This window comes from Nerophis lumbriciformis, linkage group LG11 (genome assembly GCF_033978685.3).
Source record: "Nerophis lumbriciformis linkage group LG11, RoL_Nlum_v2.1, whole genome shotgun sequence".
NCBI lineage: Eukaryota > Metazoa > Chordata > Actinopteri > Syngnathiformes > Syngnathidae > Nerophis > Nerophis lumbriciformis.
This window is the reverse complement of record NC_084558.2, coordinates 54915704-54939303: the sequence shown is the minus strand read 5'-3', so window position 1 is coordinate 54939303 and position 23600 is coordinate 54915704. Positions and strand designations below refer to the sequence as shown.

The following is a 23600-nucleotide window of genomic DNA, read 5'->3' as shown; positions in this document are numbered from 1 at the left end:
GGTATGCTACTCTATGTCCAAACAAATAACCTACATAAGTCTTTGACTATGTTTATGCATGTTTACATTTAAATGTATGCCTAAACTTGTATCTACATCTTGCATTACACCTATGACTGAGTCCATGTCCAAGCCTTCAGTATATCATCAGCTACGTCTTTGTCTAATTCTACAGACTGGCTACGTCTAAATCTCAATTTTTGGTCTAAATCTGAGTAAGTCATTTTTATACTGTCTAAATCATCAGGGGTGCTCATTACGTCGATCGCGATCTACCGGTCGATCTCGGAGGGTGTGTCAGTCGATCACCAGCCAGGCATTAAAAAAATAGTCCTAAAAATGAGCGATCATAAATCTTCACTATGACGTCACTTTCGTCACTTGATTGACATTCACGGCACCCGAGGGTCTTCTGAGATGACGCTGGCTGCTGCCAGCTCATTAAAATTACCGACTGGAAGGCGAGAAACACTTTATTTCAACAGACTCTGGCGCCGTACCTGTCGTCAAAACTCCAAAGACCGACTGCACAGTTGCACAATAATAGCGCTTCTTCATCCTGCCTGCGCTACCAAAATAAGAGTCTCAGAAAGCTGGCGTGCACAAGCTAGCAAGCTACGGAGTTTGCCGACAATGTATTTCTTGTAAAGTGTATACAAAGGAGTACGGAAGCTGGACAAATAAGATGCCAAAAACCAACCACTTTCATGTGGTATTGGACAGAAAGGAGGACTTTTTTTCTCCTCCATTCGAAAATGCGGACGTTATCAGCACCACTGTCTGATTCCAATCAATGCAAGTCATCAGAATCAGGTAATACACCAACTTATATTCTTGTCTTCATGAAAGAAAGGAATCTATACGTGTTAAACATGCTTGTATTATCATTAAACATCTTTAACTTATTAACAATATTAACTATAAGTGTTAAACATCCTTGTATTATCTTTAATCACCTTTAACTTGTTAACAATATTAATTATATGTGTTAAACATGCTTGTATTATCATTAAACACCTTTAACTTGTTAACAATATTAACTATATGTGTTAAACATGCTTGCATTATCTTTAAACACCTTTAACTTGTTAACAATATTAACTATATGTGTTAAACATGCTTGCATTATCTTTAAACACCTTTAACTTGTTAACAATATTAACTATATGTATTAAACATGCTTGTATTATCATTAAACACCTTTAATGTATTAACAATATTAACTATATGTGTTAAACATGCTTGCATGATCATTAAACACCTTTAACGTGTTAACAAAAACATATATTTCATAAATAAGTAAATATAAATGATATATATGAATGAGGTAGATCCCCACGACTTGATCAATTGAAAAGTAGCTCGCCTGCAGAAAAAGTGTGAGCACCCCTGCTCTAAATGTAGACAAATAAGTAAGTCTTGAGTATGTCAATGTCTTAGTCAAAGTCTACTGTAAGTATTTGTCCTAATCTAAGGCATTGTATTAGTAACTCTATGAGTCTTTGGCTCTATAGTTAACCCTAAACTTAGATCTAAGTCTATATTTATGTCTAAGTCTATTTCTAAATCATACATTTCTTGTAAATCCCAAGCACAAGTCAAATATATGTGAATTATTCTAAGTCTGCGATTAAGTCTAAGCTTTTAACTACATATTCTACTACAATTATGGTAAGTCTATGTCCAATCCTAAATTTACGACTATGTCCAGGTCCAAGTTTCAATCTCAAATTTTGGTCTTATTGGACAAAGTCAATATTTTTCATACTGTCTAAATTTTAGTGGATACGAATGTCCGTGTTTTAGTCAAAGTCTACTGTAAGTCTTTGTCCAAATCTAAGGCAGTGCATTCGGCTCTGTAGCTAACCTTAAACTTGGATTTAAGTCCATATTTATTTTTAAGTCTTCATAAAAATCAAATAAATATATCAAATTCTACTGTAAGTCTTTGTCCAAATCTAAATCAGTGTATGTTACTGTGTAAGCCTGTGGCCCTATAGCTAACCCTAAGCGTAAATCTAAGTCTATCTTTGTGTCTAAGTCTACATGTAAGTCATACTGTTAGTGTATAAGTCAAATGTATGTGAATTATTCCAAGTAACAGACTAAGTCTATGTCAAAGCTTTCAACTACATCTTGCATTACACCTATGCCTAAGTCTATATCCAAGCCTAAATCTATGGTCTAATTATACGTCAATGTTTTTTTATACTGTCTAAATCTTAGTGGATACGTATGTCCATGTCTCAATCATAGTCGACTGTAAGTCTTTGTCCAAATCTAAGGTAGTGTATGTGTTGCTCTATGAGTTTATAGCTAACCCTAAAATTGTATTTAAGTCTATCTTTGTCTAAGTCTACATCTAGGTCATACTTTTAGTCTAAATCCCAGGGACAAGTCAAATTCATGTGAATTATTCTAATTCGAAGTCTTTGTCTCAGCCTACCTAAATCTTTGCCTGAGTCCATGTCCAAACCTAAATCTATGTTTATGTTTATGTCCATGTCTAATTCTACTGGTTAAGGCTAAATCTCAAGTTTTGTCCAAATCTAAGTATTTTTCTTCATATTGTCTTAATTTATAAGTAAGTCATGAGTATGGCCATGTCTTAGTCTAAACCTACTGAAAGTCTTTGTCCGAATCTAAGGCAGTGTATGTGTTACACTGTAAGTCTCTGGCTCTATAAATAAACCTAAGTTTAGATTTAAGTTGATATGTATGTCTAAATCTACTTCTAAGCCTTAGGCTAGATGTAATTCCCAAGCATTTCTTAATTTATAAGTAAGTCATGAGTATGGCCATGTCTTTGTCTAAACCTACTGAAAGTCTTTGTCCGAATCTAAGGCTGTGTATGTGTTACTCTGTATGTCCCTGGCTCTATAAATAAACCTAAGTTTAGATTTACGTCAATATGTATGTCTAAGTCTACATCTAAGCCTTAGATTAGATGTAATTCCCAAGCATTTCTTAATTTATAAGTAAGTCATGAGTATGGCCATGTCTTAGTCTAAACCTACTGAAAGTCTTTGTCCGAATCTAAGGCAGTGTATGTGTTACTCTGTATGTCCCTGGCTCTATAAATAAACCTAAGTTTAGATTTAAGTCGATATGTATGTCTAAGTCTACATCTAAGCCTTAGGTTGGATGTAATCCCCAAGCATTTCTTAATCTATAAGTAAGTCATGAGTATGGCCATGTTTTAGTCTAAACCTACTGAAAGTCTTTGTCCGAATCTAAGGCCGTGTATGTGCTACTCTGTAAGTCTCTGGCTCTATAGATAACCCTAAATTTAGATTTAAGTCGATATGTATTTCTAAATCTACATCTAAGCCTTAGGTTAGATGTAATTCCCAAGCATATCTACAATTGATCATGTCTACATCCTCCCAGTCTAAGTCAACGTCTTGCATGTCCTTGTTCTCCCACGATCTGACGAGGACAAAATGTGGAATCTGCTCCTAAAGTCTGTGGTCTCGGCGGACACACATCAGTTTATTTTTGTCCTACATCTGCTATTTGTCCCACTCGGACCTGCTCTGCTTGCTGGCGCTCACCTGAGCCGGCCGGAGCCAACAGGTCCTGTTCTGTGGGAGTCTGCTAGACTATTCTGCAGGTCTGAGTGCGGCCCAAACAGAAAAGGAGGGGAAAAAGAAAAAGGAGAGTCCGGGCCGTGCTCCCGACGAGCAGCCACAAAACAATCTGTTACAGACTGGATTGTGAAGAAAATTACAAGTTCTATTTAAACCTGAGTTTACTCGTGGAGGTTTTTCACGTCCACTTGTGTCGCGCTCTCGCCCGGCCGGGATCACCTCCTGGTTGCCTTTTCTCCCGGCACCATGGCCGACAAAATGTGTTAATGAATGTAATGATTGACAGCTGTCAGTGTGTGTCACAAATTCATTTGGTCCAATCATAGAAGATAGAGTAGACTATTTTTGGCAATACTAATGTAACTATTTCTACATGATCTCCACCATCATTACTAACACACCCATTCTACGTTATCTCCACCACCATTACTAACTCTCTTAATACTGCCAGTGCTAAAGCCACCATTTTGTAATACAAATACTACTTCCACTTCTAATTATTATTCCAGTATTAATCCTACTTAAGTGTAAACACTAACACTGCTATACTGTTATTTTAACTACCATTACACCAACTGCCTTACCTACCAATACTATTACTAATAATGGCTAATACTGCTATCATCGCTACTACTACTGCTAGTATAGACTACTAATGCAACACTAAGACTGATACAATAAGTATTACCAATACTTGTGGAAATACTAGTACTATTATTAGTATGATTTTTAACAACTACATATATTACTACAAAAACTACTACTACTGTTTTTTAATAAGACTACTGTCACGTTCAAACACTGAGGACATCTATTAAACAAGACAAAAGGCAAGGAATCAAAGAGAGACAGAATTCAATTTGGACTCAATATTGAGGAGAGACATGGCCACTGCACTCTCTGTACAGTCCTGCACCACGCTCTGACCAAGAAGGTTTTCGTCTCCTCATTTATTCAGATGTTCAATGTTCACGCACCAACACATGTCACAGCAGGAATGGGAAGTATGTAAAACAGTCATTGTTTTCGGTCGCTTTGAAGACCAAGAAGAGGATTTCTCGGGCTTGGGCTCTTCCTGGATCCAGCTGGGGCAGGTGTTGGAGGACAATGGATAACCCCTCCCGTCTCCTGACCACAGCAACTTCAAGAGGGCAGCGGGTCGTAAATAGCGTTGACCTCGGTTACCAAATAGTTGGAAGAGAGTTTGTGAAATACTTCAGAGAGAGTTCGTTTAACACTTCAAAGAGATTTCCTCTGGAAGTTGAGCAGATCCTGCCATCTGTCCGTGTTGAAATCACAGTGGAGTTTCACGAGCCTTCTTCCTCTTGTTAGGCCTCGAAAGACAACATTCATAATACAACGTTTCTTTTGTGATAACTTACAAACAATTATTCCAACAACTACATATGCAAACACTAACACTACTGCTACTACTATTATTGTAAGTATTACCAATACTACACCAATACCAGTATGAACGCTTGTATTACTATGACTATTACTAGTTTACACATTTATACTAAACATATTACTATTAGCAGCACAGCAACGACTACGACAACACTTGCTACTACTACTACTACAGTTTTTTAGTAAGACTACAAACACAGACATTAACACTCATGCTACTACTATTATTGTAACTACTACCAATGCTACACCCAATAGCAGTATGAATGCTTTTACTACTATTACTAGTTTACACATTTCTACTACACATTTACTATCAGCACCACATCAGTGACTACTACAACAACTGCTACTACTACTACTACTACAGTTTTTTAGTGAGACTACAAACACAGACATTAACACTCCTGCTAGTACTATTATTGTAACTATTACCAATACTACAACCAATAACAGTATGAACACTTGTATTACTATGACTATTACTAGTTTACACATTTATACTACATATATTACTACTAACACCACATCAATGACTACTACAACAACTACTATTAAAAGTGTTTTCCTAGAAAGACTAAAAAACACCAACACTACTGCTACAACTCTTATTGTAACTATTATCAATAGTACAACCAATACCAGTATGATCACTATTACTGTTATGAGTACTACTTTTACACATTTCTTCTACAGGTATTACTACTAGCACCACATCAATACCTACTACTACTACTACTGTTTTATTAGTAAGACTACAAACGCAAACACCAACACTAGTACTGTACTACTATTATTGTAACTACTAACAATAGTACAAGCAATACCAGTATGAACGCTATGAGTACTACTTTTAGCATTCCTACTACCGACAATACTACTAGTTCCACAACTATGACCGCTGCATCTACACTGGAACCTCTATGACTGAGATGACTAATGTGACTACTACTACTACTTTTACTAATACAAATGCTACTACAGTACTACTGCAACAATACCAATACTAATTCCAGTACCAACACAAGTGTTGTTAAAAATACTACTGATATAAAGTCTGCTACCTAATACTAATATTACTGCTTCCACTCCTACTATGACTCGTAGTACTAAAGTTAAAAGTTATAAAGTTAAAGTACCAATGATTGTCACACACACACGAGGTGTAGCGAATTTATTCTCTGCATTTGACCCATCACCCTTGATCACCCCCTGGGAGGTGAGGGGAGCAGTGGGCAGCAGCAGTGGCCGCGCCCGCGAATCATTTTGGTGATTTAACCCCCAATTCCAACCCTTGATGCTGAGTGCCAAGCAGGGAGGTAATGGGTCCCATTTTTATAGTCTTTGGTATGACTCTCTACTATTACTACTATTGACTATTACTACACCCACTACTATGACTAGTAGTACTACTACCAGGGACTGTTACTGCGACCACCACTACTATGACTAGTAGTACTACTACTATTGACTGTTACTGCGACCACCACTACTATGACTAGTCCTACTACTACTATTGACTGTTACTACAACCACAACTACTATGACTAGTAGTACTACTACTATTGACTGTTACTGCGACCACCACTACTATGACTAGTAGTACTACTACTATTGACTGTTACTGCGACCACCACTACTATGACTAGTAGTACTACTACTATTGACCGTTACTGCGACCACCACTACTATGACTAGTAGTACTACTACTATTGACCGTTACTGCGACCACCACTACTATGACGAGTAGTATTACTACTATTGACCGTTACTGCGACCACCACTACTATGACTAGTAGTACTACTACTACTACTATTGACCGTTACTGCGACCACCACTACTATGACTAGTAGTACTACTACTATTGACCATTACTGCGACCACCACTACTATGACTAGTAGTACTACTACTACTACTACTGACCGTTACTGCGACCACCACTACTATGACTAGTAGTACTACTACTATTGACCATTACTGCGACCACCACTACTATGACTAGTAGTACTATAGGGCAATCACTTACTAGAATCGACTTCCACAATATTTGCTATCAATCACCAGTAGTGGGTTTTAAGAATAGACTAAGAGGAGAAGTATTGCAGAAAGAGATTATTCTAGATGTCATGACTGGTTTTGTGACTATTGACTATTTTATTGATTGTGGGACAAGCAGTAGAAAACGGATGGATGGTACTTTTCCGTCACTTATTGTTTGTCTTTGGTACACTAATGTGTATATTTTAGGCCATTGGTTCTTTGTTTTATTTTTGCAAAAATATATACATATATTTTTATATTGCTCTTTTTATTTTTGGTATGAACATTATTATGTAAACTTGAAGTTTGGTTCTTTGTTGTTGCTATTTTTGTATTACAACATTTTATTATTTGATCATGTTTGTACTGCATTGTAATCTTTTGTTTTGTGATTGTGTGGTGTTTTTTTTGGCTTATTGCCTTTGATGTTTTTCACTACAAGAAATAAGGAGGAATAAACATTCCAAACTTTCTTTCTGCTAACATTTCATGTTCAAATACTTTTATCTTACTCTTCTTCGTCGTCGTCATCTCCTTCTTTTTTCCCTTTCCAGTTTTAAAGAGAGACAGAAAGGAGAAGAAAATGAGAGGTCAGACTGGTCCAAAATGTAAAAGCTGCAACGTGTCCACATTGTAAGCAGGCTGCTTTGTGGATCTGCCAGCTTTTTTCTTCTTCTTCTCTCTCTCTCTCTCTCTCTCTCTCCTTCATGTCTACTTGAAATGTACTTCTTTTTCATCTTTTAAAGAAATAAACGTGTCTAAACAAAAATGAGACTGTGCTTATGCTTTTCACTTGTACTATCAGGGCTTGTTATGCATTTTGCACGGTCAGGATCAGTAATCTTCATTGCCTTAAATAGAAGCATGGCATCTGCGCAGTGGTTCACACTTCAGCCCCCCCACTCCCAACCCTCATGTTGCGTGCATGCGAACTATCCCGATCACTTAGATCGATCTGATACCGACTCATCCGAACATGAAGAGTCGACCTGCGTAAATGATCCTCCATCATCACCATGCAACGTTTTTTTCCCTCCCTGTTCGCAGACACCCACCCCTCTACCCTCCCACCGTGCACACTGGAAGGGAGGTTGTGTGTGTGTGTGTGTGTGTGTGTAGGGGGGGGCTCCGGCGCGCGCACGGCCGAGCATGTGGCGCGCGCGCTCCCGGACCCTCCACGCCCCCCACCTCCCCACCACCGCAAAAAAAGTTTGGGGCATATAAAAGCGCAGCTAAGTGATTTGTTGAGGCAGTAGGGAGTTTCTGCTGGGGTCTGGATTGGAGTTACACACAGACCGGACCCGACCGTGTATGAGTGGCGTTTGAGAAACACAAAAGGACCCCCCCTGTCGCAAAGAATCTACATGTCTAATATTTAGACATGTTCAGCTTTGTGGATATTCGGTTAGCGCTTTTGCTCAGCGCTGCGGTGCTTTTGGTGAGAGGTCAAGGCGAGGATGACAGTGAGTATCACTTTATCACTTTTATTCCTTTGAAATGGAAGGTGTTAGTTAGTGAGGGGGGATAAAACGGGGGGTTGGGGGCACCATCAGGACCGGACAGAGTCCAGAGAGAGGATGCTGAGCACATCATTCTGGAACATTTTTGCTTCTCTTGGAGGCGCATTCGGTGCACATCTGGATTGTTGTTTTTTTATGTCCTCCCTTCTTTTCTGGCGTGCACGTACACGCTCAGTGCGCGTCAATCCTGAGGAAGGGGGTTGGGGGAGGTTGGGAGGGGGAGGGCGCAGCTGCATCTCCCCTCTCTCTGACTTCTGCAAGCAGAAACAGAACATTCTAGTACAAAACATATCTGACTTAAGCAGAACACGTCGTTAAAGTCCACAGGTTAGGGCGGTTAAGTCTTAATTGGTGTGAAGATAATAACTGCGCTGCCTTCAAAGTGGACTAATATAAAGTTAGAATCAAAGTAAAGTCAAATGATGGAAAAAAAAAAGTTGAGGGAGACAATGGAAAAATTGCAGAGGTGTGACGTCGCTGCTTGAAAGTCTAGACTTGTTTTGGTGTGCAACAGCACCACTCGGTGGCCAAGTTTAGTATTGCCACATCTGTCTCTTTTTTTTTTCTTCAAGGCCTCGACTCCACCATAAAAGTCCATGTTTGGAATACCTTTAAAAAGCTTTATCTACGAGGTTTTACCACAAATTTAAAAAATCTGCATTGATAAATGTAGCTTCGTCATGACTTGAGTCTTGCGCCTGAACCCCTGTGTTTGTTGTCGCCCCCCCCCCCCCAGGCACATTTGGCAGCTGCACACTAGACGGACAATTGTACAACGACAAGGATGTGTGGAAACCGGAGCCGTGCCAGATCTGCGTGTGCGACAGTGGCACTGTCATGTGCGACGAGGTCATCTGCGAGGACTCTTCCGACTGCGCCGACCCCATCATCCCAGACGGGGAGTGCTGTCCCATCTGCCCCGAAGACGGTACCTCGCTCCCGTCACCTCCCCCGCTCTATGCCGTAGCCGTTCGATGCCGCCGTCTCCAGGACTCGCAAGTCCCACTGGGGACTTTTGTGTGAAACCGCCTTGGATGTTTCTCCACGTCCTGCGTAGATATGTTGGCGTGGTAGGACACCACGGAGCCGCGAGCGGGCTGTAATTATGTCTCCCTGGAGGCGGGTGTATAGAACTTCTTAACTTCTTGACTTCTTAAGGACGTCCCTTGTTTGCCAAGATAATGTTAACTTTTTACAGACCGAACCCTAACCCTAACCCTGACAAATGCGACATCATGTAAGCCCGTCCGTGACCCTCGACATGTTCCTAGTATTTGTGTGCTAATTTTGACATATTCTGGTCCGTCCTGGAACTGTTTTTGGAAAGCTAGGCACGGAACCGACCCGATACGGTGCTTGTTTACGTCAGTCGTGGTACGAGCGTTCGCTGCCGTGCATGACTCTTGACTGTCGAACTCATGTGGTGAACAGCGTGTGACCTTTTTAATCCCTCTCCCCCCTCTTCTGCTCCCGTAGGACCCCAGATTCCCGAAGAGGTACTTTACCTTTTTGCTGACCTTCTTAACGTCACGATTAGTGGCGCACGCGCAGACTTGACTCACTTTTGTTTCCCTCTTCCCCCAGCCAATAAAGGGAGATGTTGGCCCCAAAGGAGACAAAGTAAGTTTCGAGATTCCCTCCGTGATCGTTGACTTTAGCCAATTTAGCGCTTTTAACGTGACTTTGGTGCGTTCTTGCGATTGCTTTGTTTACGCGACATTAGCGTCGAGCTAGTGTGAATGTGATGATGATTGGGTCACACAAGGTCAAAGGTCGCACAGTTGATTATAAGCTAGTGTTAGCTTAGCATCACACCGAGTCCAATTTAGCACACTTTATTCACATTATTTACATAAAGTGTTGGTTTTGTTGCAAATGAAATGCACTTGCTAATAGACCACGTGACGTGTTGTAGGGTCCCATGGGTCCTCCTGGCAACGATGGAATCCCCGGACAGCCTGGCTTTCCTGGACCACCCGGCCCCCCTGGCCCCCCTGGCCTTGGCGGAGTAAGTAAATCCATCCCGATATAAACTCTTGCTTATTTTCAGAAATCTGCTCTTCAGAACCGAGATGAAGGTATTTCTCCCACAAAGCCCAGGAACTAATCCTTCTTCATCTCCTCCCTCCCACCCCCCCGACAGAACTACTCTCCTCAAATGAGCTATGTGGACCATTCCAAGTCTGGGCCATCCCAAAACCTGCCCGGTCCCATGGTACGAAGGCACCTGTTTTTGCGTCTTAAACTGGACTAGTTTGCTCAGTGGCTGTATTGACGCTGTTGTTCTTCTTCATCAACAGGGCCCAATGGGTCCCCGTGGTGCTCCCGGACCCCCTGGCGCCGCTGTAAGTGTCCCCTCAACAGCTGTCAGCTTCTTAGAAAGCGAAATTCTCATTAATCTTTTGGTCTGGTTGTCTATCAGGGTCCTCAGGGTTTCACCGGCCCACACGGAGAGCCTGGTGAGCCCGGAGCTTCTGTGAGTACCCCATCCCGTGTCACATCACTTAGCCTCTATAGTTCTTGACACTACATTTCAACGCTGACATTCTTGTGTTTCGCAGGGTCCCATGGGTCCCCGTGGTCCCGCTGGCCCCCTTGGAAAGAACGGAGATGATGTAAGGAGTTCATTGATCTACTTTGGAATTTGCTTTTATAGCATATGCTAACTTGGTTTCTGTTTGTTGATAGGGTGAGGCTGGCAAAGCCGGACGCCCCGGCGAACGTGGAGCCCCTGGCCTGCAGGTGAGTGACCCGGGCCCGGAGTCAAAACACTTCCTTCAGGACTGCGTTCAGTTGACCTGATTCTTCCTGCTGCAGGGTACCCGTGGATTCCCCGGAACCCCCGGACTCCCCGGCATCAAGGGACACAGAGTGAGTTGGCAACGTCCACACTTTGCCGCACCTGATGGTGTTGACGTCACGCTGATGATTTTGTCTGCAGGGTTTCAGCGGCTTGGATGGAGCTAAGGGAGACGGCGGACCTGCCGGACCCAAGGTGAGAGGAACGGGCGCCTGGACCATCATAGCCCTCAGCTTATTTGTATGTGAGTAAAACCTTTTGACATTTCTCTACAGGGAGAGTCTGGCGGATCTGGAGAGAACGGTGTCCCCGGAGCCATGGTGGGTCCACAATCCGACTAACAGAATCAACCCGCCTGGCCCGTGTTCGTGCTAATGTTGCGCTCTATGTCTGCGTATTCTCCAGGGTGCTCGCGGTCTTCCTGGTGAGAGAGGCCGTCCCGGACCTGCTGGCCCCGCTGTAAGCATCACACACCAAGACCCCATATATACCATAAGTATCCCCAGACCAACCTCATACTTAAATGCTCCCTGTGCAGGGTGCTCGCGGCAACGATGGCAACTCTGGCCCTGGCGGACCCCCTGTGAGTATTTGTCATTTCACCTGTCAGGAGTGAGCACAGCCACAAAAAAATGACATCATCCAGTTCCACATCAGTGGTTCTCTGCTCACATCATTTGTCTTTATGCTTCAGGGATCTACTGGACCTGCTGGACCCCCTGGATTCCCTGGTGGTGCTGGAGTGAAGGTAAACCACCCCAAAGATGACTTTTAATTGAATGAATTGGCTTAGTTTACAATGAAAAAGACAAATATCCATTGCAGAGGACACTGGGATATGATCATAGTGGAGGTTTATGTGATGTGTGACGCCACTAGATGGCGCTAACTGATTTGATGACATCATGAATGAAACCATCGCAGTGTCAGAACAAAAGTGGAGGATCCCTGCACTGATCAATTATTTACATGTCTTTTTCCGAAACAGGGAGAGACTGGTGTTCAAGGAGGCCGTGGTTCCGATGGACCCCAGGGAGCCCGTGGTGAGCCTGGTAACCCAGGACCCCAGGGAGCTGCCGGACCTGCCGTGAGTATAGAACAGACTTTACATTCGTCTTCATTTTGATAACGAAAGAATACATGACGGTGATGTTGGTGCTTTCTCCCTCCACAGGGTGCCCCAGGATCTGATGGTCATCCCGGTGCCAAGGGTGCCGTTGTAAGTACCACGCGACAGGTTTGGCACCCCCGAACCAACATTAGGACCTATTGTAACATCCGTATTCCCCAAGGGTCCCGCTGGTATTGCTGGTGCTCCCGGTTTCCCCGGTGCCCGTGGACCTGCTGGAGGTGTGGGCCCCGTCGGTGCCGTTGGTCCCAAGGGTAACAATGTGAGTCGTCAGCAGATGATTAAGACAACTCTCGGTTTTGGCTCGTGTACGATGCTAATGGTGTGTGTTTCTGTCCTCAGGGTGACCCAGGTCCCTCTGGTCCTAAGGGAGAGCACGGTGTCAAGGGAGAGACTGTAAGCACATGCACAGATTCGTCTTCCTATTGGATGACACAGCAATGCCTGATTCGGCGTTCTCTCTCTTTAGGGCCCCGCTGGAGTTCAGGGACTTCCTGGCAACTCCGGTGAGGAGGGCAAGAGAGGAGCCCGTGGAGAGCCCGGTGTTGGTGGACCCCGTGGACCTGCTGGAGAGCGTGTAAGTTGCTGCCTCGTCAAGAGCGGCAAACTCTGATGGGCCCGCAGTCACGTGGTGTGTTTCTTCTCCCAGGGCGGTCCTGGTGCTCGTGGTTTCCCTGGATCTGATGGAGCTGCTGGTGGAAAAGTGAGTTGGCAAATCGCCTTCAGCGTGATCAAGACTTGACGGGCATTCTTAACCTGCTACCTCTTGTGTGATAGGGAGCCCCTGGTGAGCGCGGTGCCCCCGGCCCATTGGGACCTCAGGGAGCCACCGGTGAGACCGGAAATACTGGCGCTCCCGGTGCCCCTGGATCCAAGGTGGGTTTTGCCATGTGTTCTTTCAGGTAGATGATCCAGCATGGACACTCTCTAAACGGTATCTCTCCACAGGGTATGACTGGTAGCCCTGGAAGCTCTGGCGCTGATGGCAAAGCTGGACCCTCTGTAAGTCCGAATTGACACCCTTTAGCACTCAGTGGAGCACATTCTCATTATGTTCTCATAATCCTTAGGGTCCTACTGGACAAGATGGACGCCCCGGACCTGCTGGCTCCACTGGAGCCAGAGGACAGCCAGGAGTTATGGGATTCCCCGGACCCAAGGGAGTTGCTGTGAGTGCGAGACTCTGAAAAATCTGAAACATAAAACTAAAGAGCCCCCTCACTGGCTGACGTTTTTTTGTTCTCTTGTTCAGGGTGAGAACGGCAAGGGTGGAGAGAAAGGTCCCGCTGGCGCTGGTGGCCCCGTTGTAAGTGCTGCCATAGTTTCACACCTTAAAGGTGGAAAAATATTGCCGTGTCGAAGCTAATGAAAGTCCACTCTTCTCTCCTTCTCAGGGTGCCCCTGGCAAAGATGGTGACCTTGGTGCTCCTGGACCTTCCGGCCCCGGTGTGCGTATCTTTTCGATTTCATCTGACTTTTTTTCACAAGCGCTAAAACAAACAGGCAGAAAAGTCTCTGAATGCTTGGTGTTCTGGTCTTCTTCTTCAGGGACCTGCTGGAGAGAAGGGAGAGCAGGGTCCTGCTGGATCCAGCGGATTCCAGGTGGGTTCAGAGAATATCTCTGGACATATTTGTTCTTTGGTTAGTATATCTTTGCAGATGTGCCAATGCGTTGCTTCTCTTCCTTGTACAGGGTCTTCCCGGACCCCAAGGTGCTACTGGTGAGACTGGCAAGCCCGGTGAGCAGGTAAGCGTCACAGAGAGTTCAAAGTCAGCCTTGGTTTTTACATTTTAGGACCATGTTGATCGGTAACTGTTTGTTTTCCCGTCAGGGTGTTGCCGGCGAGGTTGGACCTGCCGGGCCATCCGGATCTAGAGTGAGTATCCTGTATGCCCGGTAAACCTGGTTCCTTGGGTCTATTTAGCCAACGCTCCTGACTGATGTGTCTTTTCTCTTTCAGGGCGACAGAGGTTTCCCTGGTGAGCGTGGTGCTCCTGGTGTCGCTGGCCCAACCGGACCCCGTGGTTCTAATGGCCCCTCTGGTAACGATGGACCTAAGGTACGTCTGAGAAACTCTTTGAAAAAAATCACCTTAAACATTTCATATGCCGCTAGAAATGAGCTCCTTTAGTGCCCTAACCCTAACCTTATCCCTAACCCTCAAAGCTGTAGACATCCCTAGAGCTAATATTTGTATTTAGTTGGACTTTGTAAAACATCACAATACATTTGAAGATTAGCTGATGGAAAAACATGTATAGCAAAATAACAACCAAGCTAACTGCTAACAAAGTCGAACTTTGCTTGCATAGCATGCAGAACGACCCCAGGCCTATGAACACAACTCCACTACACCCATCTTAGTGGGACTGTGCCGAAAATGCCATTTCAGTTCTTATGTGTCTCGTACATGTTAAAGAATGGACAATAGTAAAGCATCCTGATCCTGATCCTGCTGTTGAGGCTAACAGAAATTCACTGCTTATTTCGAAATGATTCAACCTTGAACCCAGAGAAGTTTGACTTGTTCTGTCAGCGGTTGGTGCCACGACTCAATGAGGCGGTTGTGTTTACGTGTGCAGGGAGAGCCTGGTGCCGGTGGTGCCAACGGTGCCGCAGGAAGCCCCGGTATGCAGGGAATGCCCGGCGAGCGTGGAGCTTCAGGTCTGTCTGGCGTCAAGGGAGAGAGAGTAAGAGTCATTTCCTTAATCCCCTTTTCAAACGTTTTACTTCCCTGTCCATTCGTAACATCGCGACTTGTGAACCTGCTTCCCTCAGGGTGATGGCGGTGTTAAGGGAGGCGATGGTGCCCTAGGCAAAGATGGCGTCCGTGGTATGTCTGGTGCTATTGGATCCCCCGGACCTCCTGGTTCTCAGGGTGAGAAGGTAAGACCCCTTTATTTTAATTTGGTTGTCCAGGTGTATCCCACCTTTGGGCCTATCTCAGCTGGGAGTGGTCCACAATGCCCACACTTTGCCATCCTATATGAAAGGATGGTTAGATCATTCAACTGGAGGTCACAATCAAAACAGAATCAACTCTTCTAACGGCTTGTCGTCTGATCTCCTTTTCGTTGTGCTGTTAGGGTGAGCCTGGCCCCGTCGGAGCTGTTGGACCCACCGGCGCCCGTGGTTCCCCTGTAAGTTCTTCTTCATCCGCAACTGCTAAAAAACTGTACATTGTGATGACTGAGGATCACCTCGCTTCTCATGCCAACAGGGTGAGCGTGGAGAGGGTGGCCCTAATGGACCTGCTGGATTTGCCGGACCTCCTGTAAGAACCTGACTTTGTCCACCAGTCCATATCCCCTGACAAAAGCTCTGTCTGGTGGACTTTGTGCTTATGCCTTGTTCTCCGAATTCAGGGTGCTGATGGGCAGCCTGGTGCCAAGGGAGAGAGTGGTGATGCTGGACCCAAGGGAGAGGGTGGTGCACCTGGACCCGGCGGACCTGTTGGAGCTGCTGGACCTCAGGTGGGTGGGCTTGCGATTCAATCAAACCGACACTTTCCAAAAATTGTGCTGGTAGTTTCATCTTCAAACACTTGGGTGCACAGGGACCTTCTGGACCCGCTGGAGCCAAGGGTGCCCGTGGTGGTGCTGGAGCCCCTGTAAGTATCTGGACTAGCTTTGTGTGATGTCGCAATGTGGACTAGCAATGATCACTCTGCACCTCCTCTGTGTTAGGGTGGTACTGGTCATCCTGGACCTGCTGGAAGAGTTGGACCCGCTGGACCCTCTGTACGTGTCTTCCTCTGTTGGAATCCGCAAAGTTTCGGCATCAGCAACTTTGTGTTGATACCTCTCTGTGTCTCTGCTAGGGAGCTGCTGGACCCGCCGGACCTGGTGGACCCGTTGGCAAAGATGGCCCAAGAGGCGCTCGTGGTGAGACCGGTGCCGCCGGTCGCCCCGGTGAGCCTGGTGCTATGGGACTTGCCGGAGTTTCCGGTGAGAGAGGATCTCCTGGTTCCGATGGAGCCCCTGTGAGTCTTCTTTAAAGTAACGTATGGCTTATAGTTCATAGACCTGAACTGAACCAGACTGTTTCTCTTTGCAGGGTGCCTCCGGTCTGCCCGGACCCCAAGGTATTGGTGGACAGCGTGGTATTGTAGGTCTCCCTGGACTGCGTGGAGAGCGTGGTTTCGGTGGTCTGCCTGGTCCTGCTGTGAGTGTTGTCCGAGGGGCCACTGAGAGCCTCATTAGCGCACATGATTCTTAAAGCTCTCCTCAGACCTTCCTCATGACTCTTTCCTTTTACGCCGATTCAGGGTGAGCCTGGAAAGCAGGGACCCGGTGGACCTGTTGGCGAGCGTGGAGCCCCCGGACCCGCTGGACCTCCTGGACTGTCTGGTGCTCACGGAGAGGCCGGTCGCGAGGTACGAGGTGTTGCCAGTTCAAACCCTTTCTGGTTAAATTCATTTGATGAATTCTGGTGCCTGAGCAAACTCATCAAACACGGCCGCTCTCCCACAGGGATCTCAGGGACACGATGGTGCACCCGGTCGCGATGGAGCCGCTGGCGCCAAGGTAAGCTTTTTCTGTTCAAATGGACTCTTTTGGCCATTTGCAGGCACTGCCTTACTAAAAGTGTCCTCTCATAGGGAAACCGTGGTGAGAGTGGTATTGCTGGACCCCCAGGACCTTCTGGTGGCCCCGGTGCTCCCGGTGCTGTTGGCCCATCTGGCAAGAGTGGCGATCGTGGAGAGTCTGTATGTCCCACCCTTACTCTCTAATCTCCCTGACCTGTCCAGTGGTCTGATATTTCAACTTCATCTCTTTGTTAGGGTCCCGCTGGTCCCGCTGGTCCTTCTGGTGCCGCTGGCGCCCGTGGTCCTGCTGTACGTTTCTCGCTCCTCATTCGTGTTTGTAAGAACCTGTACTGGACGGTCAGCTTCACATCTCTTGTTCTGTCCTGAAGGGTCCTGCTGGAGCTCAGGGAGACAGAGGAGAGGCCGGTGAGGCCGGAGAGAGAGGACACAAGGGACACAGAGGATTCACCGGCATGAGTGGTCTGCCTGGACCTCATGTGAGTTTCAGTGCTGCTTGGACTCTTAAGTTGAGTCTGGGTTGTTGTGAGCTGTTGTGAACCGATGCCTTCTTCGGTCTCCAGGGAGTTTCTGGAGAGAGAGGACCCGCTGGAGTCTCTGGACCCTCTGGACCAAGAGTAAGTACAATCAGCCCTAAAATCTGCGGTGTCCTCACGAGATGTTGTCACATTTTCAGCCAGTGGGATAATACGGCTCTTGCTTCATAGGGACCTGCTGGATCTAACGGCAACCCCGGAAAGGATGGCATGAACGGTATCCCCGGACCCATCGGACCCCCTGGACCTCGTGGCCGCGCCGGAGAGCTCGGAACTGCTGTAAGGTTTTTCCAGGCTCTTAAACGTCCACTTTGAATGTTTAAGGTTTTTTTAAGTGCTTAATTGTGTCATGCAGGGACCTCCTGGACCCCCCGGCCCTGCCGGACCCCCCGGTGCCCCCGGCGGTGGATTCGACTTCATCAGCAGTCCCATTCAGGAGAAAGCCCCCGATCCCTTCCGTGGCGGCTACTACCGCGCCGACGACCCCAACGTGCTGCGCGATCGCGACATGGAGGTGGACTCCACTCTGGAGTCTCTGACCAGCAGGATCGAGAAGCTCCGCAGCCCCGACGGCACCCAGAAGAGCCCCGCCCGCATGTGCCGCGACCTCAGGATGTGCCACCCCGAGTGGAAGAGCGGTGAGTGGCAATGAATAGTCAAAGGTCCTTTAAATGACAAGAGCTCTCTGCTATTTTTTGTACCTGCAGTAGGAAGACGATTCATATGGCCCCCATTCGTCGACGTTTACCTGACACATGAAACGTAACACATTTTTAGGGATCTCATTAAAAAGTCATACATTTTTTTCATTCTTTTTTTTTTTTTTTTACTTTTAACACTTAAATCTCCAGATTAACTTCAGATCTATCCGTCGATTATACATTTTTCATTACTTTAATGTTTTTTTTTGTTTGTTGTACCCCCTTTTTGTCAAAGAAAATGTAGTTTTTCATGTGGCAAACACACCAAATATGCAATCATTTCCCCAAAAAAATATTCCACTTTGAAATATTTTCTATAGTTTTAAAGTCATTTGAGCCTTGAATAGATCAATAATTCATAACAACTTTGATTTTAATTCGTTATTATTTTTTGTGCTAAGACAGTAAAATTGTTTTAAATCCCACTAAAATATTTGGTTATCCTAAAGGGCAGATAGTTAAAAAAGATCAATTAAAATTAAATAAAAAAAGTAAAATAAAAATGTTTTATAATTTATATTATTATATTTTTAAGTAATTGGAGCCTTTAATAGGTTAATAATTCATAACAACTTTGATTTTAAGTCATTATTATTTTTTGAGCTAAGACAGTAAAAAAAAAAAAAATCCCTCTAAAATATTTGGTGATCCAAAAGGGCAGATAGTTAAAACAATGTATTTAAATTAAATAAAAAGGAAAATAAAAATTATTTATATTTTATAATATTATATTTTTAAGTAATTTGAGCATTGAATAGGTCAATAATTCATAACAACTTAGATTTTAAGTCACTATTATTTTTTAAGCTAAGACAGTAAAAAAAAAATAATCCCACTAAAATATTCGGTGATCCAAAAGTGCAGATAGTTGAAAATAAATAAATAAATTCAAAATAAATAATAATAAAATAAAATCACAATTATTTACATTTTATATTATTATATTTTTAAGTAATTTGAGCATTGAATAGGTCAACAATTCATAACAACTTTGATTTTAAGTCATTATTATTTTTTAAGCCAAGACAGTAAAAAATAAAATAAAAAATACCACTAAAATATTCGGTGATCCAAAAGGGCAGATAGTTGAAAATAAATAAATAAATGAATTAAAAATAAATAATAATAAAATAAAATCACAATTATTTATATTTTATATTATTATATTTTTAAGTAATTGGACCCTTGAATAGATCAATAATTCATAACAACTTTGATTTTAATTCGTTATTATTTTTTAAGCTAAGACAGTAAAGAAAAAAGGGAAAAACAAATCCCACTAAAATATTCGGTGATCCAAAAGGGCAGATAGTTGAAAATAAATAAATAAATAAATTCAAAATAAATAATAATAAAATAAAATAAAATGACAATTATTTATATTTTATATTATTATATTTTTAAGTAATTGGAGCCTTGAATAGGTCAACAATTCATAACAACTTTGATTTTAAGTCATCATTATTTTTTGAGGTAAAACAGTAAAAAAAAAACACTAAAATATGTGGTGATCCAAAAGGGCATAGTTAAAAAAATAATAATAATTTAAAAAAAAAAAATAGGTCAATAATTCATAACAATTTTGATTCTTGGCCTAACAGCAAAGAACTCCTCGATAGCCGTCTTACTTTCTCCCCGTCTCCTCCAGGCGCCTACTGGGTGGACCCCAACCAGGGATCCTCTCTGGATGCCATCAAGGTCCACTGCAACATGGAGACCGGCGAGACCTGCATCCACCCCAGCCAGTCCACCATCCCCATGAAGAACTGGTACCGCAGCAAGAACCCCAGAGAGAAGAAGCACGTCTGGTTCAGCGAGTCCATGACCGGTGGATTCCAGGTGAGAGAGGACTCTTTTGAACCGCGGCGCCAGCCTCCCCCCCCCTCCCCCCCGCTCACGCCCGTGTCCACTCCACGCAGTTCCAGTATGGCAGCGACGGAGCTGACGCCGAGGATGTCAGCATCCAGATGACCTTCATGCGTCTGATGGCCAACCAGGCCTCCCAGAACGTCACGTACCACTGCAAGAACAGCATCGCCTACATGGACTCGGCCTCCGGCAACCTCAAGAAGGCCCTGCTCCTCCAGGGCTCCAACGACGTGGAGATCAGAGCCGAGGGCAACAGCCGCTTCACATACAGCGTCAACGAGGACGGCTGCACGGTGAGTCCCCCACGCACCTTTTTGCCTCCGCGCGCCTCCTTGAGGCAAAAAATCAACAGGAAATTTGCAATTCCCCCTTCAAAACAAAAGTTGTGTAAAAACAGTCACCTTTTTTCAAACATTATCTCCTCTGAGCGCGTTTGTCATGTCGGCTTCAAAGTAGCACGGGAGAGAGATTGAACCCTTCTGATTAAAAGTTGATGAAAGAGTTTTAATTACTGCTCCGGTTTGGATTTTATGAGCCCTCAAAGTTGGTCCTGTCCATCGATGCTTCCAGCTTTAATTTAATTTAATTTTTCAAAAAAAAGGACCTTATCTTCACCAGACCAGGTTGTCAATGAAACTAGAGGGTTTCTGACCCTCTTCTTGATTGTTTTTGTTTTTTTAATGAAATCAACATAACTGCTACCAATATTCTGGTTCCCACAACATAGACAACACGGTCTGCAAGGGCCACATGATTGGATGTGCTGCAGGTCCACTTACTTTTCTGTCATTGTTTTTATATTGTTTTTACTAGCTTTTTTTATCCAAGAATACGTTTTTTTATTTATTGATCTTATTAGGGACCGAGTCCCTTTGGGACAGAGGACCCTGTTGTATTTCTAGCGTTTTATTATTATAGCGCCGCCTCTTTGAGCTGTAATTTGACCCCCTTAACATGCTTCAAAACTCACCAAATTGGCCAAAATTGCGATCTAGTCAAAAAAAAAAAAAAAAAAACTCAAAATTGCGCTCTAGCGCCCCCTAGGAAGAAAACACAGACACAACTGCCTGTAACTCCCAGTAGGAATGTCGTAGAGACATGAAACAAAAAGCTCTATGTAGGTCTCACTTAGACTTATATTTCATACACTGACAACCCCCAGCAAAAATCAACAGGAAGTTTGCAATTCCCCCTTCAAAACAAAAGTTGTGTAAAAACAGTCACCTTTTTTCAAACATTATCTCCTCTGATACTGTTCCGGTTTGGATTTTATGAGCCCTCAAAGTCGGTCCTGTCCATCGCTGCTTCCAGCTTTAATTTAATTTAATTTTTCAAAAAGAAGGACCTTATCTTCACCAGACCAGGTTGTCAATGGAACTAGATTTGTTTCAAAGGTTTTTAAAACCAGGTCCAGTCCAGATAATGTCCAAGTCTGGCTCAGCAACACACACCTTCATCCCATGTACACTGAAAGATTAGGGAACACAACAGATTGCATACAATTTATAAACAAAATTTACATTTTCAAAATAAGCATTTATGTCCAGGTCACTCAAATTAGGGAACACAACAACCGATAGCATATAATCTATAAACATAAAAGCGGGAGACCGGGCTTTCTGCTCCGCCGCTCCCAGTCTGTGGAATGCTCTCCCTGACCACCTGAGGGTACCACAGACTGTGGATGCTTTTTTAAAAAGCCTTTTTATAGATATATGCATACTAGTTCTAGCTATTAGGCTGTTCTAGTTGTTTATTTTTTTATTATGTTTTTATTACTTTTCTTTTTTTTTCAATACACTGTAGCACTTTGAGATTGTTTGCTCAATGTAAAGTGCTTTCTACAAATAAAATCTATTATTATTATAATTACATTTTCAAAATAAGCCTTTGAGGACTTCCCATCTTTTTTTTAATGTTTTTTGGCGTCATTATCGTTTTCAACAATGTCACTTTCTAAAGTAAGACAAAATAGTGAATAAATGTTTGTGACCTTCTTTGTGTCCGCAGTCACACACTGGCTCCTGGGGCAAGACAGTCATCGACTACAAGACATCGAAAACATCCCGCCTGCCAATCATTGACATTGCTCCTATGGATGTTGGTGCCCCTGATCAGGAATTTGGCGTCGAAGTTGGCCCAGTTTGCTTCTTGTAAAAAAAACAACAGAAAAAAAGGAAGAAGAAATATGGACATGACATTGTTGGTTTTTTTTCTCGCAGTCATCTCTTAAATCCTCTTTTCTATGCATTCAAAAATCATTCGGCCGCCATTTGGTCCCCACGCTTTTTTTTTTTTTTTTAAACCACTCAAGACATTTCGGGACCTTCTACTCCTCAAGGACACTTTAAAAAAAGCAAAGAAACGAGAGAAAAAAAAAGTCGGTTCCCCACGGCAACAAGAACATATTTGTGTAAAATGTCCCCCCCCCCCCCTTTTTTTGGAGTTTGAGAGAGAAAAAAAACAAAAACGCAATGAGACGCGTTTTCGCTCGCTGCGGAAGGACTTTAAGAAACAACAAATGATATGTACCATTTTTCTGGTGTTAAATAAATTGTAAAAAGTGTGACGTGTGTCTCCTTGTTGTGAAATAAGACCGACGGGACGCACATCTTCATAAAGATGGCGACCTCATAACAAGAAGTCACCGCCAAATTTTGTTTTTTTCTTTTCTCAAAAGGAAAAAGGGTCGCATTTTACACAACAACAACATGTCAAGGTGCTAAAAAGCAACTCAACGAGGTCCGGTGCTACTAAATTGACTCTTGTTGTCGTTTGTAACGCATGTCATTGTAGACACTTTCCCGTTGTTTTCACTCTTCTTTCTTTCTTTCTTTTTTGCCGCTGTGGAAAATTCATCTTCACTAAAAAAAAAAAGTAAGCACACTTCCCCCCCGTCCTGTTGTTTATGTTTGTTGTTGTCTTTTTTTGCGGAAAAAACACCCATCAACCGGAAGCGGACCCACTTTCACGGTTGAAAAAGAGAGTTTGTGTACTTATGTTGTACATGTATAATAAATCAAGATGTTTTTAATTATTTTTATTTTTTTTTCTGGGTGCTGAAATAAAAGCATGTGAAGTGGTTCTACTACCTGGCCGACTTTTCACTGTGCTGACTGTTGTGAAACGCCTCAAAAAAAACAAAAAAAAAATGTAACTGAACTGTTCCCCCCGCAACAGTTGTGCTTGTGAAAACAAAGCCAAATGTTTAGATTTATTCACTAGAATACATACTTTTGTTTTTAAATTGTGGGCAAAAATGCACTTGCTAAAATAAAAATTAGACGATGCAGCTTATTTTTAAATCTAATCAACAAAATCTCAACATTTTATAACCGATAAAAAGAACGGGAGAAGTACTGCACTTTAGTGACCTCTGGTGGACACATTTAGTGCAGCATGTGTGCAAAAAGAGGCATTCAGAATACATTGATAAGTGTGTTTTTCTCCGATAAT

At 43.6% G+C, this 23600-nt stretch overlaps 1 protein-coding gene across 1 annotated transcript; it reads left to right on the top strand.

The window, feature by feature from the left end:
• Positions 1-8286: 8286 nt before the first annotated feature.
• On the top strand, positions 8287-23235 carry col1a1b (collagen, type I, alpha 1b). The gene is made up of 51 exons (XM_061966390.1): positions 8287-8505; positions 9299-9490; positions 10039-10058; positions 10147-10182; positions 10478-10570; positions 10706-10777; positions 10863-10907; positions 10985-11038; positions 11124-11177; positions 11251-11304; positions 11380-11433; positions 11504-11557; positions 11638-11682; positions 11768-11821; positions 11901-11945; positions 12057-12110; positions 12351-12449; positions 12537-12581; positions 12655-12753; positions 12834-12887; positions 12961-13068; positions 13141-13194; positions 13269-13367; positions 13440-13493; positions 13562-13660; positions 13744-13797; positions 13886-13939; positions 14040-14093; positions 14185-14238; positions 14324-14368; positions 14453-14551; positions 15075-15182; positions 15271-15378; positions 15579-15632; positions 15713-15766; positions 15858-15965; positions 16049-16102; positions 16179-16232; positions 16313-16474; positions 16549-16656; positions 16760-16867; positions 16965-17018; positions 17093-17200; positions 17276-17329; positions 17410-17517; positions 17602-17655; positions 17746-17853; positions 17930-18212; positions 19924-20114; positions 20195-20437; positions 22155-23235. Exons 1-51 carry the CDS (start codon positions 8424-8426, stop codon positions 22299-22301), a joined length of 4347 nt encoding a protein of 1448 aa, XP_061822374.1. The 5' UTR covers positions 8287-8423; the 3' UTR covers positions 22302-23235.
• Positions 23236-23600: the final 365 nt, after the last annotated feature.